The sequence below is a fragment of the Scyliorhinus canicula genome, chromosome 5 (assembly GCF_902713615.1).
Source record: "Scyliorhinus canicula chromosome 5, sScyCan1.1, whole genome shotgun sequence".
Classification (NCBI taxonomy): domain Eukaryota; kingdom Metazoa; phylum Chordata; class Chondrichthyes; order Carcharhiniformes; family Scyliorhinidae; genus Scyliorhinus; species Scyliorhinus canicula.
The window spans coordinates 221,106,341-221,119,916 of record NC_052150.1 but is presented as its reverse complement, the minus strand read 5'-3'; the positions used below and the strand labels follow the sequence as shown (position 1 = coordinate 221,119,916).

The 13,576-nt window shown below is 49.1% G+C and overlaps 1 protein-coding gene across 3 annotated transcripts in view; it reads left to right on the top strand.

The window, feature by feature from the left end:
- The window catches only part of dlec1 (DLEC1 cilia and flagella associated protein), a 191,005-nt gene that overhangs the window by 131,652 nt on the left and 45,777 nt on the right, over positions 1 to 13,576 (top strand). For 2 of the 3 annotated variants that reach the window (XM_038798563.1, XM_038798562.1), the window contains exons 30-32: positions 95 to 165; positions 11,153 to 11,379; positions 12,517 to 12,651. In XM_038798563.1, coding sequence (XP_038654491.1) covers positions 95 to 165; positions 11,153 to 11,379; positions 12,517 to 12,651 — 433 coding nt within the window. The remainder of the gene's footprint in view (positions 1 to 94; positions 166 to 11,152; positions 11,380 to 12,516; positions 12,652 to 13,576) is intronic. The other variant, XM_038798564.1, reaches the window with a different exon arrangement.

The following is a 13,576-nucleotide window of genomic DNA, read 5'->3' as shown; positions in this document are numbered from 1 at the left end:
ATATAAGCTGTTGTGTTGCTGCAGTGTCCTCTGCTTGACATTGCTGGTAATACATCAACATGCAAAGGGCTTGACCAAATGTTTCGTTTTCCAGGTTTGGAACCCATATCTCTGGAGGAGACACAATCTCTCGTTCCCTACGTCTCATCAATACCAGCTCCTACAGTAGGTCTTGCAACTTGCCATGTCTTTTTTTCCGCAGGATCAATTGCATGAAATTGTTCAACATCAGTAGAAGCTTCATCCAGTTTGGGAATCCGGAATTGTAGCTCTCCTGCTGGGCTCAGTGATGGGGAGATAGTAACGTAGAAAATAGGAGCAGGAGGAGGCCATTCAGCCCTTCGAGCCTGCTCTGCCATTCATTATCATCATGGCTGATCATCCAACTCAAAAGCCGAATCCCGCTTTCCCCCCATATCCTTTGATCCCCTTCGCTCTAAGTGCTATATCTAACTGCTTCTTGAAAACATGCAATGTTTTGGCCTCAACTACTTCCTGTGGTAACAAATTCCACAGGCTCACCACTCTCTGGGTGAGGGTCGGCAGGTTAGCACGGTAGTTAGCACTGTTGCTTCACAGCACCAGAGTCCCGTGTTCGATTTCCGGCTTGGGTCAGTATCTGTGTGGACTCTGCATGTTCTCCCTGTGTCTGCGTGGGTTTCCTCCGGGTGCTCCGGTTTCCTGCCGCAAGTCCTGAAAGACTTGGACATTCTGAATTCTCCATCTGTGTACCCGAACAGGCCCCGTAGTGAGGCGACCAGGGGACTTTCACAGTAACTTCACTGCAGTCTTAATATAAACCTACTTGTGACACGAATAAAGATTATTATTAAAATAATTCTCCTTAACTCTGTCCTATATGGTCTACCCCGTATCGTCAGACTGTGACTGAGATAGCAGAGTTATCAAGGCCAGATATAGGAGGCCAGTTAATAATACGTTGGGTTATAGATGGTTTAATTGGCAAGGCCATTGTGTAATAATAATAATCTTTAATACTAATCTTGCAGGGGCTGGTTTAGCACAGGGCTAAATCGCTGGCTTTTAAAGCAGACCCAGGCAGGCCAGCAGGACGGTTCAATTCCCGTACCAGCCTCCCCGAACAGGCGCCGGAATGTGGCGACTAGGGGCTTTTCACAGTAACTTCATTTGAAACCTACTTGTGACAATAAGCGATTTTCATTTCATTTTCATTTCATCTTTATTGTCACAAGTAGGCTTACCTTAACACACATGTTGATGGCTATGTTGATGAAGCGAGTGTGTAGTTTTTTTCTTTATTCTTTTATGGGATGTGAGCATCACTGTCAGGCCAACATGTGTTGCCCATCCCTAATTGCCTTGAACTTAGAAATTAGGAGGACAAATAGCATGTTGGCCTTCATTGCAGGGGGATTGGTGTACACAAATAAAGAAGTCTTCACACAATTGTACAGGGTTTTGGTGAAATCAGACCTGGGACAGTGTGTGCAGCTGTGGCCTCCACATTTAAGAAAGGATCTCATGGGCAGCACGATGGCGCAATGGTTAGCACTGCTGCCTCACAGCGCCGAGGTCCCAGGTTCGATCCCGAACCCAGGTCATTGTCCGTATGGAGTTTGCGCATTCTGCCCATGTCTGCATAGGTCTTGCCCCCACAACCCACAAAGATGTGCGGGGTAGATGGATTGGCCATGTTAAATTGGAAAAAAAGAATTGTTTACTCTAAAGTTATATTTAAAAAGAAGAAAGGAGGGCTGCACAATGGCGCAGTGGGTTAGCCCTGCTGCCTCATGGCGCCGAGGTCCCAGGTTCGATCTCGGCTCTGGGTCACTGTCCGTGTGGAGTTTGCACATTCTCCCCGTGTTTGCGTGGGTTTCACCCCCACAACCCAAAGATGTGCAGGTTAGGTGGATTGACCACGCTAAATTGCCCCTTAATTGGAAAAAATTAATTTGGTACTCTAAATTTATTTACAAAAAAGAAAGATTTGCTTGCATTGGTAGAACATAAGAACATAAGAACTAGGAGCAGGAGTAGGCCATCTGGCCCCTCGAGCCTGCTCCGCCATTCAATGAGATCATGGCTGATCTTTTGTGGACTCAGCTCCACTTTCCGGCCCGAACACCATAACCCTTAATCCCTTTATTCTTCAAAAAACTATCTATCTTTACCTTAAAAACATGTAATGATGGAGCCTCAACTGCTTCACTGGGCAAGGAATTCCATAGATTCACAATCCTTTGGGTGAAGAAGTTCCTCCTAAACTCAGTCCTAAATCTACTTCCCCTTATTTTGAGGATATGTCCCCTAGTTCTGCTTTCACCCGCCAGTGGAAACAACCTGCCCGCATCTATCCTATCTATTCCCTTCATAATTTTAAATGTTTCTATAAGATCCACCCTCATCCTTCTAAATTCCAACGAGTACAGTCCCAGTCTACTCAACCTCTCCTCATAATCCAACCCCTTCAGCTCTGGGATTAACCTAGTGAATCTCCTCTGCACACAGTCCTGTGCCAGTACGTCCTTTCTCAAGTAAGGAGACCAAAACTGATCACAATTCTCCAGGTGTGGCCTCACTAACCCCTTATACAATTGCAACATAACCTCCCTAGTCTTAAACTCCATCCCTCTAGCAATGAAGGACAAAATTCCTAATCACCTGTTGCACCTGTAAACCAACCTTCTGTGACTCATGCACTAGCACACCCAAGTCTCTGCACAGCGGCATGCTTTAATATTTTATCGTTTAAATAATAATCCCGTTTGCTGTTATTCCTACCAAAATGGATAAACTCACATTTGTCAACATTGTATTCCATCTGACAGACCCTAGTCCATTCACTTAACCTATCCAAATCCCTCTACAGACTTCCAGTATCCTCTGCACTTTTCGCTTTACCACTCATCTTAGTGTCATCTGCAAACTTGGACACATTGCCCTTGGTCCCCAACTCCAAATCATCTATGTAAATTGTGAACAATTGTGGGCCCAATACGGATCCCTGAGGGACACCACTAGCTACTGATTGCCAACCAGAGAAACACCCATTAATCCCCACTCTTTGCTTTCTATTAATTAACCAATCCTCTATCCATGCTACTACTTTACCCTTAATGCCATGCATCTTTATCTTATGCAGCAACCTTTTGTGTGGCACCTTGTCAAAGGCTTTCTGGAAATCCAGATATACCACATCCATCGGCTCCCCGTTATCTACTGCACTGGTAATGTCCTCAAAAAATTCCACTAAATTAGTTAGGCATGACCTGCCCTTTATGAACCCATGCTGCGTCTGCCCAATGGGACAATTTCTATCCAGATGCCTCGCTATTTCTTCCTTGATGATAGATTCCAGCATCTTCCCTACTACCGAAGTTAAGCTCACTGGCCTATAATTTCCTGCTTTCTGCCTACCTCCTTTTTTAAACAGTGGTGTCACGTTTGCTAATTTCCAATCCACCGGGACCACCCCAGAGTCTAGTGAATTTCGGTAAATTATCACTAGTGCATCTGCAATTTCCCTAGCCATCTCTTTTAGCACTCTGGGATGCATTCCATCAGGGACAGGAGACTTGTCTACCTTTAGCCCCGTTAGCTTGCCCATCACTACCTCCTTAGTGATAACAATCCTCTCAAGGTCCTCACCTGTCATAGCCTCATTTCTATCAGTCGCTGGCATGTTATTTGTGTCTTCCACTGTGAAGACTGACCCAAAAAACCTGTTCAGTTCCTCAGTCATTTCCTCATTTCCCATTATTAAAACTCCCTTCTCATCCTCTAAAGGACCAATATTTACCTTAGCCACTCTTTTTTGTTTTATATATTTGTAAAAACGTTTATTGTCTGTTTTTATATTCTGAGCAAGTTTACTCTCATACTCTTCTTTATAGCTTTTTTAGTAGCTTTCTGTTGCCCCCTAAAGATTTCCCAGTCCTCTAACCTCCCAGCAATCTTTGCCACTTTATATGCTTTTTCCTTCAATTTGATACTCTCCCTTATTTCCTTAGATATCCACGGTCGATTTTCCCTCTTTCTACCGTCCTTCCTTTTTGTTGGTATAAACCTTTGCTGAGCACTGTGAAAAATCGCTTGGAAGGTTCTCCACTGTTCCTCAACTGTTCCACGATAAAGTCTTAGCTCCCAGTCTACCTTAGCTAGTTCTTCTCTCATCCCCTTGTAATCTCCTTTGTTTAAACACAAAACACTAGTATTTGATTTTACTTTCTCATCCTCCATCTGTATTTAAAATTCCACCATATTGTGATCGCTCCTTCCGAGAGGATCCCTAACTATGAGATCATGAATCAATCCTGTCTCATTACACAGGACAAGATCTAGGACCGCTTGTTCCCTCGTAGGTTCCATTACACACTGTTCTAGGAAACTATCGCGGATACATTCTATAAACTCCTCCTCAAGGTTGCCTTGACCGACCTGGTTAAACCAATCGACATGTAGATTAAAATCCCCCATGATAACTGCTGTACCATTTCTACATGCATCAGTTATTTCTTTGTTTATTGCCTGCCCCACCATAACGTTACTATTTGGTGGCCTATAGACTACTCCTATCAGTGACTTTTCGCCTTACTATTCCTGATTTCCACCCAAATGGATTCAACCTTATCCTCCATAGCACCGATGTCATCCCTTACTATTGCCCGGATGTCATCCTTAAATAACAGAGCAACACCACCTCCCTTACCATCCACTCTGTCCTTCCGAATAGTTTGATACCCTTGGATATTTAACTCCCAGTCGTGACCATCCTTGAACCATGTTTCAGTAATGGCCAGTAAATCATAGTCATTTACGATGATTTGTGCCATCAACTCATTTACTTTATTCTGAATACTACGAGCATTCAGGTAAAGTACACTTATGTTGGTTTTTTTACCTCTGTTTTAAATCTTAACATCTCCAGTTTTATTCCTTTTGTTATTACTGGGCCTATTCACTAAGCTTCCCTCAGTCACTGTACCTTGTACTGTCGCCCTTTTAGATTTTTGACTATGTCTTCTCTGCCTTGCACTTTTCCCCTTACTTCCTTTTGCTTCTGTCCCTGTTTTACTACCTTCCAACTTCCTGCATCGGTTCCCATCCCCCTGCCACATTAGAGTGAAGGTTTAGAGTCATAGAGATCTGCAGGACAGAAGAGGCCCTTCAGCTCATCGGGTCTGCACCCTTTCCAGTGCGATCACATCCCTCCTATATTGTGGTTTCCAGAACTGCGCACAATACTCTAGCTGCGGCCTAACCAACATTCTATGCAGTTCCAGCAGAACCTCTATTCTCTTTAACTCTATCCCTCAGCTAATAAAGGCAAGTATACCCTCTTTTTAATTTAGTTTTACTGATTAAAGGGCAATTTAGCGTGGTCAATCCACCTACCCTGCACATCTTTAGGCTGTGGGGGTGAGAACCACGGAGACAAGGGGAATGTGCAAACTCCACACCCGGAGGCCAGGGAGATTCTTTGATTAACTAGGTGTATGGGAAGAGAACAGCACCTTACTGGGTTGGGAGGTATGAAGCTCTCTGTGATCCCGGAGTCGATCAGGCAGGATGTTTTGTGTCCGTTGATGAGCACGGTCATCGTCGCGGTCGAGAGAGTTTGGGGCTGAGACTGGTCCAGGATCACCGAGGCGAGTCATGGTAGAAGCTGAAGATTTTCCTCGGGCGGTTTGCGGTCATCCGAATCGGGGTCCTGAGACTCCAGCCTTTGCAAATGGAGGAGCGGGCCGGGCAGCGTTGCCGGGGGTGCTTGGCTTGCCCGCAAAAATAGCAGCGGGGATGGGGGATGCATCGGGGTCCGCCGCGGGTGGGTTCCACGCTGCCCATTGGCTGCCGCGCGGTCGGGGACATACGCGCGGGCGTTTCGGGAGGCCACATCTAGGGTGCTAGCGAGGGCCCGTGCCTCCTTGAGGCCTAGTGTCACTTTATCCAGCAGCCACTGATGGATTTGGGAGGACAGCATACCTGCAGCAAATGCGTCCCGGATCAAAAGTTTTGTGTGGTCGCTGGCTGAAACTTGCGGACAGTCACAGTTCCTACCTAGTACCAGAAGTGCGCGGTAGAATTCGTCTAGCGATTCCCCCTGGATTTGTTATCTTGTCGCTAGCAGATGTCGGGCGTAAACCTGATTTACTGGGCGAATGTAGTGTCCTTTCAACAGGGCCATCGCGGCCTCAAAATCGTCCGCATCCTCGATGAGCATGTAGATCTCTTGGCTCACCCTCGAGTGGAGAACTTGCAGTTTCTGGTCCTCCGTGGGTGTAGTCATGGCCGTCCTGAGGTACCCGTTGAAGCACGCCAGCCAGTGTTTGAAAGTTGCCGCTGAGTTTCCCGCTTAGGGGCTAAGTTGCAGACACTCCAGCTTGATGCGGAGCTCCATTCTTCAAAATCTAGTCCAATAAATTGATGCACGATCAATAACTCTCGAAGCGAGATTGGAGAAAAATTGAAGGCTTTATTGGACGAGATGTTTCCCCCATCAGCGCAGGTACAGAATGCAGCTGCTAGGGAGTCACAGGCTTTTATACTCCGCCTTACTGGGCGGAACCAGCAGGCAGGCTTCACCAATGATCTTACTGTCTCCGGTACCTCCCACACCAATGATCTTACAGCATCAACCTAGTTACCGTAATACCTCTAATACCGACTACCACATTTAGTCAGATATGACCTCCCCTGAACAAAACCCCATGCTGACTGTTCTTGATTAATCCCTGCCTCTCCAAATGCAGATTAATACTGTCTGTCAGAATTGTTTCCAATAGTTTCCACACCACTGAGGTTAGACTGACTGGCCTGTAGTTTCCTGTTTAATCCATTCCTCCCTTCTAGAGTAACGGTACCACATTGGATGTCCTCCAGTCCTCCGGCACCTCTCCTGTGGCCAGAGAGGAATTGAATTGTTAATTTCTTTAATTTTATCACAGTGCTTTTCCCTGATTTCTAAACCCACACTGTCCCTCTCATGAGAGAACACTGACACAAAGTATTCATTTAGAACCCTGTCAAAAACTGTTTCTTCAGGGCAGCACGGTGGCGTCGTGGGTTTGCACTGCTGCCTCATGGCGCCGAGGTCCCAGGTTCGATCCCGGCTCTGGGTCACTGTCCGTGTGGAGTTTGCACATTCTCCCCGTGTTTGCATGGGTTTCGCTCCCACAACCCAAAGATGTGCAGTGTAGGTGGAGTGGCCACGCTAAATTGCCCCTTAATTGAAAAAAATGAATTGGCTACTCTAAATTTATAAAACAAAAAAAAACAGCTTCTTCCCCACTGTTAAATGACCCTCTTATGGACAGAACTGATCTTTTCACACATCTTCTATACGGAGTAGTACAACACTCTGTATGCTTCACCAGGGCCGGCTCAAGGCACCGGCAACTCGGGCAGTCGCCCGGGGCGCCATGTGCTCGGGGGCGCCAGAGACTCGGGTCCCGCGCATGCGCAGTTGGGCCGGTACCAACCAGCGCAAGCGCGGTGGCCGCCCGCTCCCAGGGCGGCCCCCCGGCTCGGTCCGCCCCCCCCGCTCAGTCCCCCCCCCCCCCCGCCCTCGGGTCCGCCCCCCGCGTCCGCCCAACGCGTGTCCGCACCCCCCTCGGGTCCGCCCCCCCGCCCCCCCCCTCGGGTCCGCCCCCCCGCCCCCCCCCTCGGGTCCGCCCCCCCCTCGGGTCCGCCACCCCGCCCCTCCTCGCCCCCCCCCTCGGCCCCCCCCTCCCTCGGGTCCGCCACCCCGCCCCTCCTCGGCCCCGCCCCCCCTTGGCCTCGGCCCCGCCCCCCCCCCGCGGCCTCGGCCCCCCCTCCCTCGGCCCCGCCCCCCCTCAGCCCCGCCCTCCCCCCCCGGCCCCGCCCTCGGGTCCGCCCCCTCGGGTCCGACCCCCACCCCCCCCTCAGGTCCGCCCCCCCGCCCCCGCCTCGGGTCCGCCACCCCGCCCCTCCTCGCCCCCCCCTTGGCCCCGCCCCCCCTCGGGTCCGCCACCCTGCCCCTCCTTGGCCCCGCCCCCCCTCGGCCTCGCCCCCCCCGGCCCCGCCCCCCCTCGCCCCCCCCGGCCCCGCCCCCCCTCGCCCCCCCCCTCGCCCCGGCCTCGCCCCGGCCCCGCCCCCCCTCGCCCCCCCCCCCTCGCCCCCCCCCCTCGCCCCCCCCCCTCGCCCCCCCCCCCTCGCCCCCCCCCCCTCGCCCCCCCCCCCTCGCCCCCCCCCCCCTCGGCACCCCCCCTCTGCCCCGCCCCCCCCCGGCCCTGCGACACTGACTGTGAGAACACTGTTCCCAGACTGCTTCACTACGACACTGACTGTGAGGACACTGTTCCCAGACTGCTTCACTACGACACTGACTGTGAGAACACTGTTCCCAGACTGCTTCACTACGACACTGACTGTGAGGACACTGTTCCCAGACCATTTCACTGCGACACTGACTGTGAGGACACTGTTCCCTGACTGCTTCACTACGACACTGACTGTGAGGACACTGTTCCCAGACTGCTTCACTACGACACTGACTGTGAGAACACTGTTCCCAGACTGCTTCACTGCGACACTGACTGTGAGAACACTGTTCCCAGACCATTTCACTGCGACACTGACTGTGAGAACACTGTTCCCAGACCATTTCACTGCGACACTGACTGTGAGGACACTGTTCCCAGACCATTTCACTGCGACACTGACTGTGAGGACACTGTTCCCTGACTGCTTCACTACGACACTGACTGTGAGGACACTGTTCCCTGACTGCTTCACTACGACACTGACTGTGAGAACACTGTTCACAGACCATTTCAGTGTGATGCTGACTGTGAAGACATCGTTCACAGACCATTTCACTGTAACGCTGACTTTGAGGATACTGTTCCCAGACTGCTTCACTGCAATGCTGACTGTAAGGACACTGTTCCCAGACTACTTCTCTGTGACGCAGACTGTTTTTGTTGTGTAGATTCACCATTACCTTTCAGCTATTTATTCTTTAACCTCACAGAATTGTTGCTGTGCAGAAGGAGGCCATTTGGCCCATCATGTCTGCACCGGCTCTCAAGCATCAGGATTTAGTGCCATTCCCCTGCCTTTTCTCAGCATAAAAGGCTGGTATGGCAACTGCCCGGCCCAGCCTCTGTAGTAAGAAACTACAGAGAGTTATGAACACAACCCAGTCCATCACGCTATTCCCCCCCTCCCATCCAATGACTCTGGGCTGGATTCTTCCGCCTCGCCCACCGCAAGATCACCACGGTGTGATGGGGACAATGGGAAAGTCCATTACCCTTGGGTGGGATTCTCCGGTCGCCAGGCGGGCACGGCCGGAGTGTCCCGCCCTCTGTCTACACCTCCCGCTGCCATGGGAAAGCGGGCAGCATAATCAAAGGCCCCTCCCACCCAGGTTATTCTCTCTTCCAACTTCTCCATCGGTCAGGAGATACAAATGTCTGAGAACACGCACAGATTCAAAAACAGCTTCTTCCCCACTGAATGACCACTCTTATGGACTGACCTGTATGCTTCACTTGATGTCTGTGTTTATGTATTTACATTGTGTATTTATGTATGTCCTATCTTTGTTCAGGTATGAAATGACCTGTCTGGACTGTACGCAGAACAATACTTCTCACTGTACCTTGGTACACGTGACAATAAATCAAACTCAATTCAATTCACTCAGTATTCCACCAGTTTGTTTGCCTGGCCTTAACCCACTTGAGATGCTGCTGGTAATAGTTTGTAAACCTGGACCACTATCCCTTTGCTCTCCCATGCAAAGTATGGCTGTCACTTTTTTAAAACATGTACATAGAACATAGAACATTACAGCGAGTACAGGCCCTTCAACCCTCGATGTTGAGCCGACCTGTGAAACCACTCTAAAGCCCATCTACACTATTCTCTTATCATCCATATGTTTATCCAATGAACATTTGAATGGCCTTAGAGTCCACTACTGTTGCAGGCAGGGCATTCCACGCCCTTTACATAGAATTTACAGTGCAGAAGTACTCTCTGAGTAAAGAACCTACCTCTGACATCTGTCCTATATCTATCTCCCCTCAATTTAAAGCTATGTCCTCTCGTGCTAGACATCACCATGTACCAGGCTCACATTTGCTAATATTGAATCCCATCTGCCACATTTTACCCCATTTAGCTATCTTGCCAATATTATCATGCAGTTTTGTTCAGTCTTCAGAATTTACTGTGCGTCCAATTTAAGACCATTTCTTAATTTGGACTGCACTCTTTTAAGCTCTATACCCAAAGCATCAAGGTGCACAGTGAAGAGCAATGGGCCCAAACAAAATCCCGTAGTGATTGCTGTGGGATATGCATGCAATCGAGTGGGCTTTTCTTCTTTCACCCTACTGGTGATAGGGATGGGGGACAGGTCCTCTGCTGGAGTTGTTCTGCTTGGAGGAGCTCAAATATGAATCTTCTGAGTAATCGATACGAGTAATTGAGTGCACAAACCCGGGGCGGCACGGTGGCACTGGCACAGTGGTTAGCACTGCTGCCTCATGGCGCCGAGGATCCGGGTTTGATCCTGGCCCCGGGTCACTGCCCGTGTGGAGTTTGCACATTCTCCCCGTGTTTGCTTGGGTCTCACCCCACAAAAAAAGATGTGCAAGGTAAGGCGATTGTCCACGCTAAATTGTCCCTTAATTGGAAATAAATAATTGGATACTCTAAATTTAAAAAAAAGAAAAAAAAAGTGTGCACAAACACATACCTAACTACGCCTGTGGTGAGCGGCCTGGAGCTGCCACAAGCCAGTTTGGTGTGTGACCTCATTAACTTTATTTGGTGAGGAATTACGAGCGATGCATTTTCAACCAATCTAGGTTAAAGATGTAATAAAAGCAAATTACTGTGGATGCTGGAATCTGAAACTAAAGAGAAAATGCTGGAAAATCTCAGCAGGTCTAGCAGCATCTGTAGGGAGAGAAAAGAACTAACGTTTCGAGCCCAGGTGGCCTTTTGTCAAAGCTAAAAGGCATAGATAGTGGGAAATATTTATACTGTGGAGTGAGAGAATGAAAGATGAGACATAGCCACAGAAGCCAAGGGAAAGAGTGCTCATGGCAGTCCCCAGTGAGAATTAAAGGTGTGAAAGGCCAAACAGCAGAGAAACTAACTAATTAAAGAGTCTTCTTTCAATTAAAAATTCTAGACATTCGATTGGACTGGGAGACGTACAACCAAGAGAAGGAGGACTCGCAGCTCGTGGATCTGATCATTTCATATGGACAGCAGTTCCCCGTGAGGGATGAGAGCGGCAATGAGATCATTGGAACCAGCATTGCTTCCAGTGAGAGCGAGCAGAGCTTTGACTGGGATGCTATCCCTAACAGCCGACAGAGCAGTTCTTTGGAACTCCAGACAGCAGAATGCGTAAGGGTATCAGCATTCACTACCTAGGGTTCAATCACTGGATCCATGGGGTGGGTTGGAGTGGGTGGTTCGATGGCTTATTTTGGTTTAATGGGGTTTTGGTGCCACTGCCTCGCACTTTTGGTTCTTATACTAGCTGGCAGCAACCTTGGGGTTATCTTATGCCAGCCATGCTGGAAGATACACCGCATTCAGACAGCGCACAGTGCTAACGCTTCCACATTCGGGGAACACACAGGCTAACATTGCCCAGATCAGGCAACACAGAACAATGCCATTCCCAAATACAAACAACACAGAATGCTAACCTGCTTCTTTTCCCTGAGCAACATTTTAAACAAACATTTGAAAGTTATCACCAGTGCATGTTCAACACCACGCATCATAACTGGCAAGACTGAACTCATCCTCACCTGCTCGGCACAGAACCTTTGCAGATTGTAGCTTTTAATTATAGAACCATATAATTTATAGTGCAGAAGGAAGCCATTCGGCCCATCGAGTCTGAACCAGCCCTTGGAAGGAGCACCCCACCCAAGCCCACCACTCCACCCTATCGTAACCTAGCAACCTCCCCAAACCTTTTGGCAACTAAGGAGCAATTTTAGCTTGGCCAATTCACCTAACCTGCTCATCTTTGGACAGTGGGGGAAAACCAGAGCACCCGGAGGCAACCCACGCAGACATGGGGGAGAACATGCAGACTCTGCATAGACAGGCACCCGAGGCCAGAATTGAACCCGGGTCCCTAGAGCTGTGAGGCAGCAGTGCTAACCACTGTGCCTCCCTGCCACCCTTTATCTCCCTTGCTGGCTGATGGTCTACTGATTGTATGCATCTTTGGTATCCTTTTGGAACTCCAGCTCTAACTCTGGTTCCAAATTCCCCTTTAAGTAGCAATTATTGTAGGGCTTAGTTTCAGAGCTGGGTTTACCTCAGATCTGACGTAATAAGCTTTTCCTATCCCTAAGTGGGATTTGGTTGGGTTACAGTAAAAGGACTTTCCCTTTGAAACCAGGCCCAACCTTTACCCTAGCTAGGAGCATTGGATTGAAAAATATGACAGAGACGTTACGTTTCAGGACTTCTCACAGCAACTCGCAAATTAAATGGTTTCCTTTCTTTAATTGCATCAATTATTAGGACGTGGAAGAGGAAGAAGAGGAACCAGAGGAGGAAGAAAAAGAGTTGCCACCAAACGCTCTAATTTCCGTGGCCCTGCGAGTTCACGAGGGCATTGCGGCAGACTATCCATATTATTTGACCCCAAGACAAGTGGTGAGTGGTGACTGGCCCCAGTGGAGCCCATTAAAGAGTGCGCAGTGCGCAGGGTGGTGAGGCAGCACCACTCTCCTGTCAGTAATGGGTTACATATGAGACTCCCTTCCCCCTTCCACTCAGAATTCTCTACCTGATTATTGGAGTCAAATGATACAGGAAGTGAGAACATAGGGTGGTCTGGCGCAGGAAAGGTAATTGCTAGAAAAGCAATTGGTTCTGAAAATAAATGGGCAGATCTCCATCTGTCACCAGCCCTGACCGCCCATCAGAAGCTGTCGAAAGAAGTCAGGAAGGAGAGAGCAGAGGTCCCAGGTTCCAATTTTCTCATTGTTCCTTAAATTACCTGCTGGCGTTCTGGGGTTTGTGTGGGCGCGGAAGGCCCCGAGAGTAAGGAGGGTATTTTTGGAGCGAAGAAGGGAGGTAGGGGGCCTGGCACTGCCCAACCTGTGTGGATATTATTGGGCGACGAACGTGGCGATGATTCGCAGGTGGGTGACGGAAGGGAAGGGTGACGCACGGGTCCCTGGCGCTGTGAAGCAACAGGGCTAACCACGGTGCTACCAAGACCCGGACCACCTCATTGCCTCCCTCTCCCCAACCAACACCCCACCGTCCCACCAAGCAGATTTAATTAAAATCAAGATGTCAATCCATAATATAAAATTAGTGACCATTAGTAACATGCAGGTTAATCAATGACAGCCAATGTGGAATTGTAGAAGAAAGATCAAAATGGTAATGTCAGTAGAGTTCTTTGAAGGGGTGACCAACAGGATTGATATCGGGGACCCAGAAGGCATTTATCAGTAAGGTGACTCAAAAAAGGGTTGTTGGAAAATTTTGACATGTATGATGAAATGTAGCAACAAGGAAGAAAGTTAACTGATAGCCAGGACGTTAGCCTGATTTACTGATTGACTGT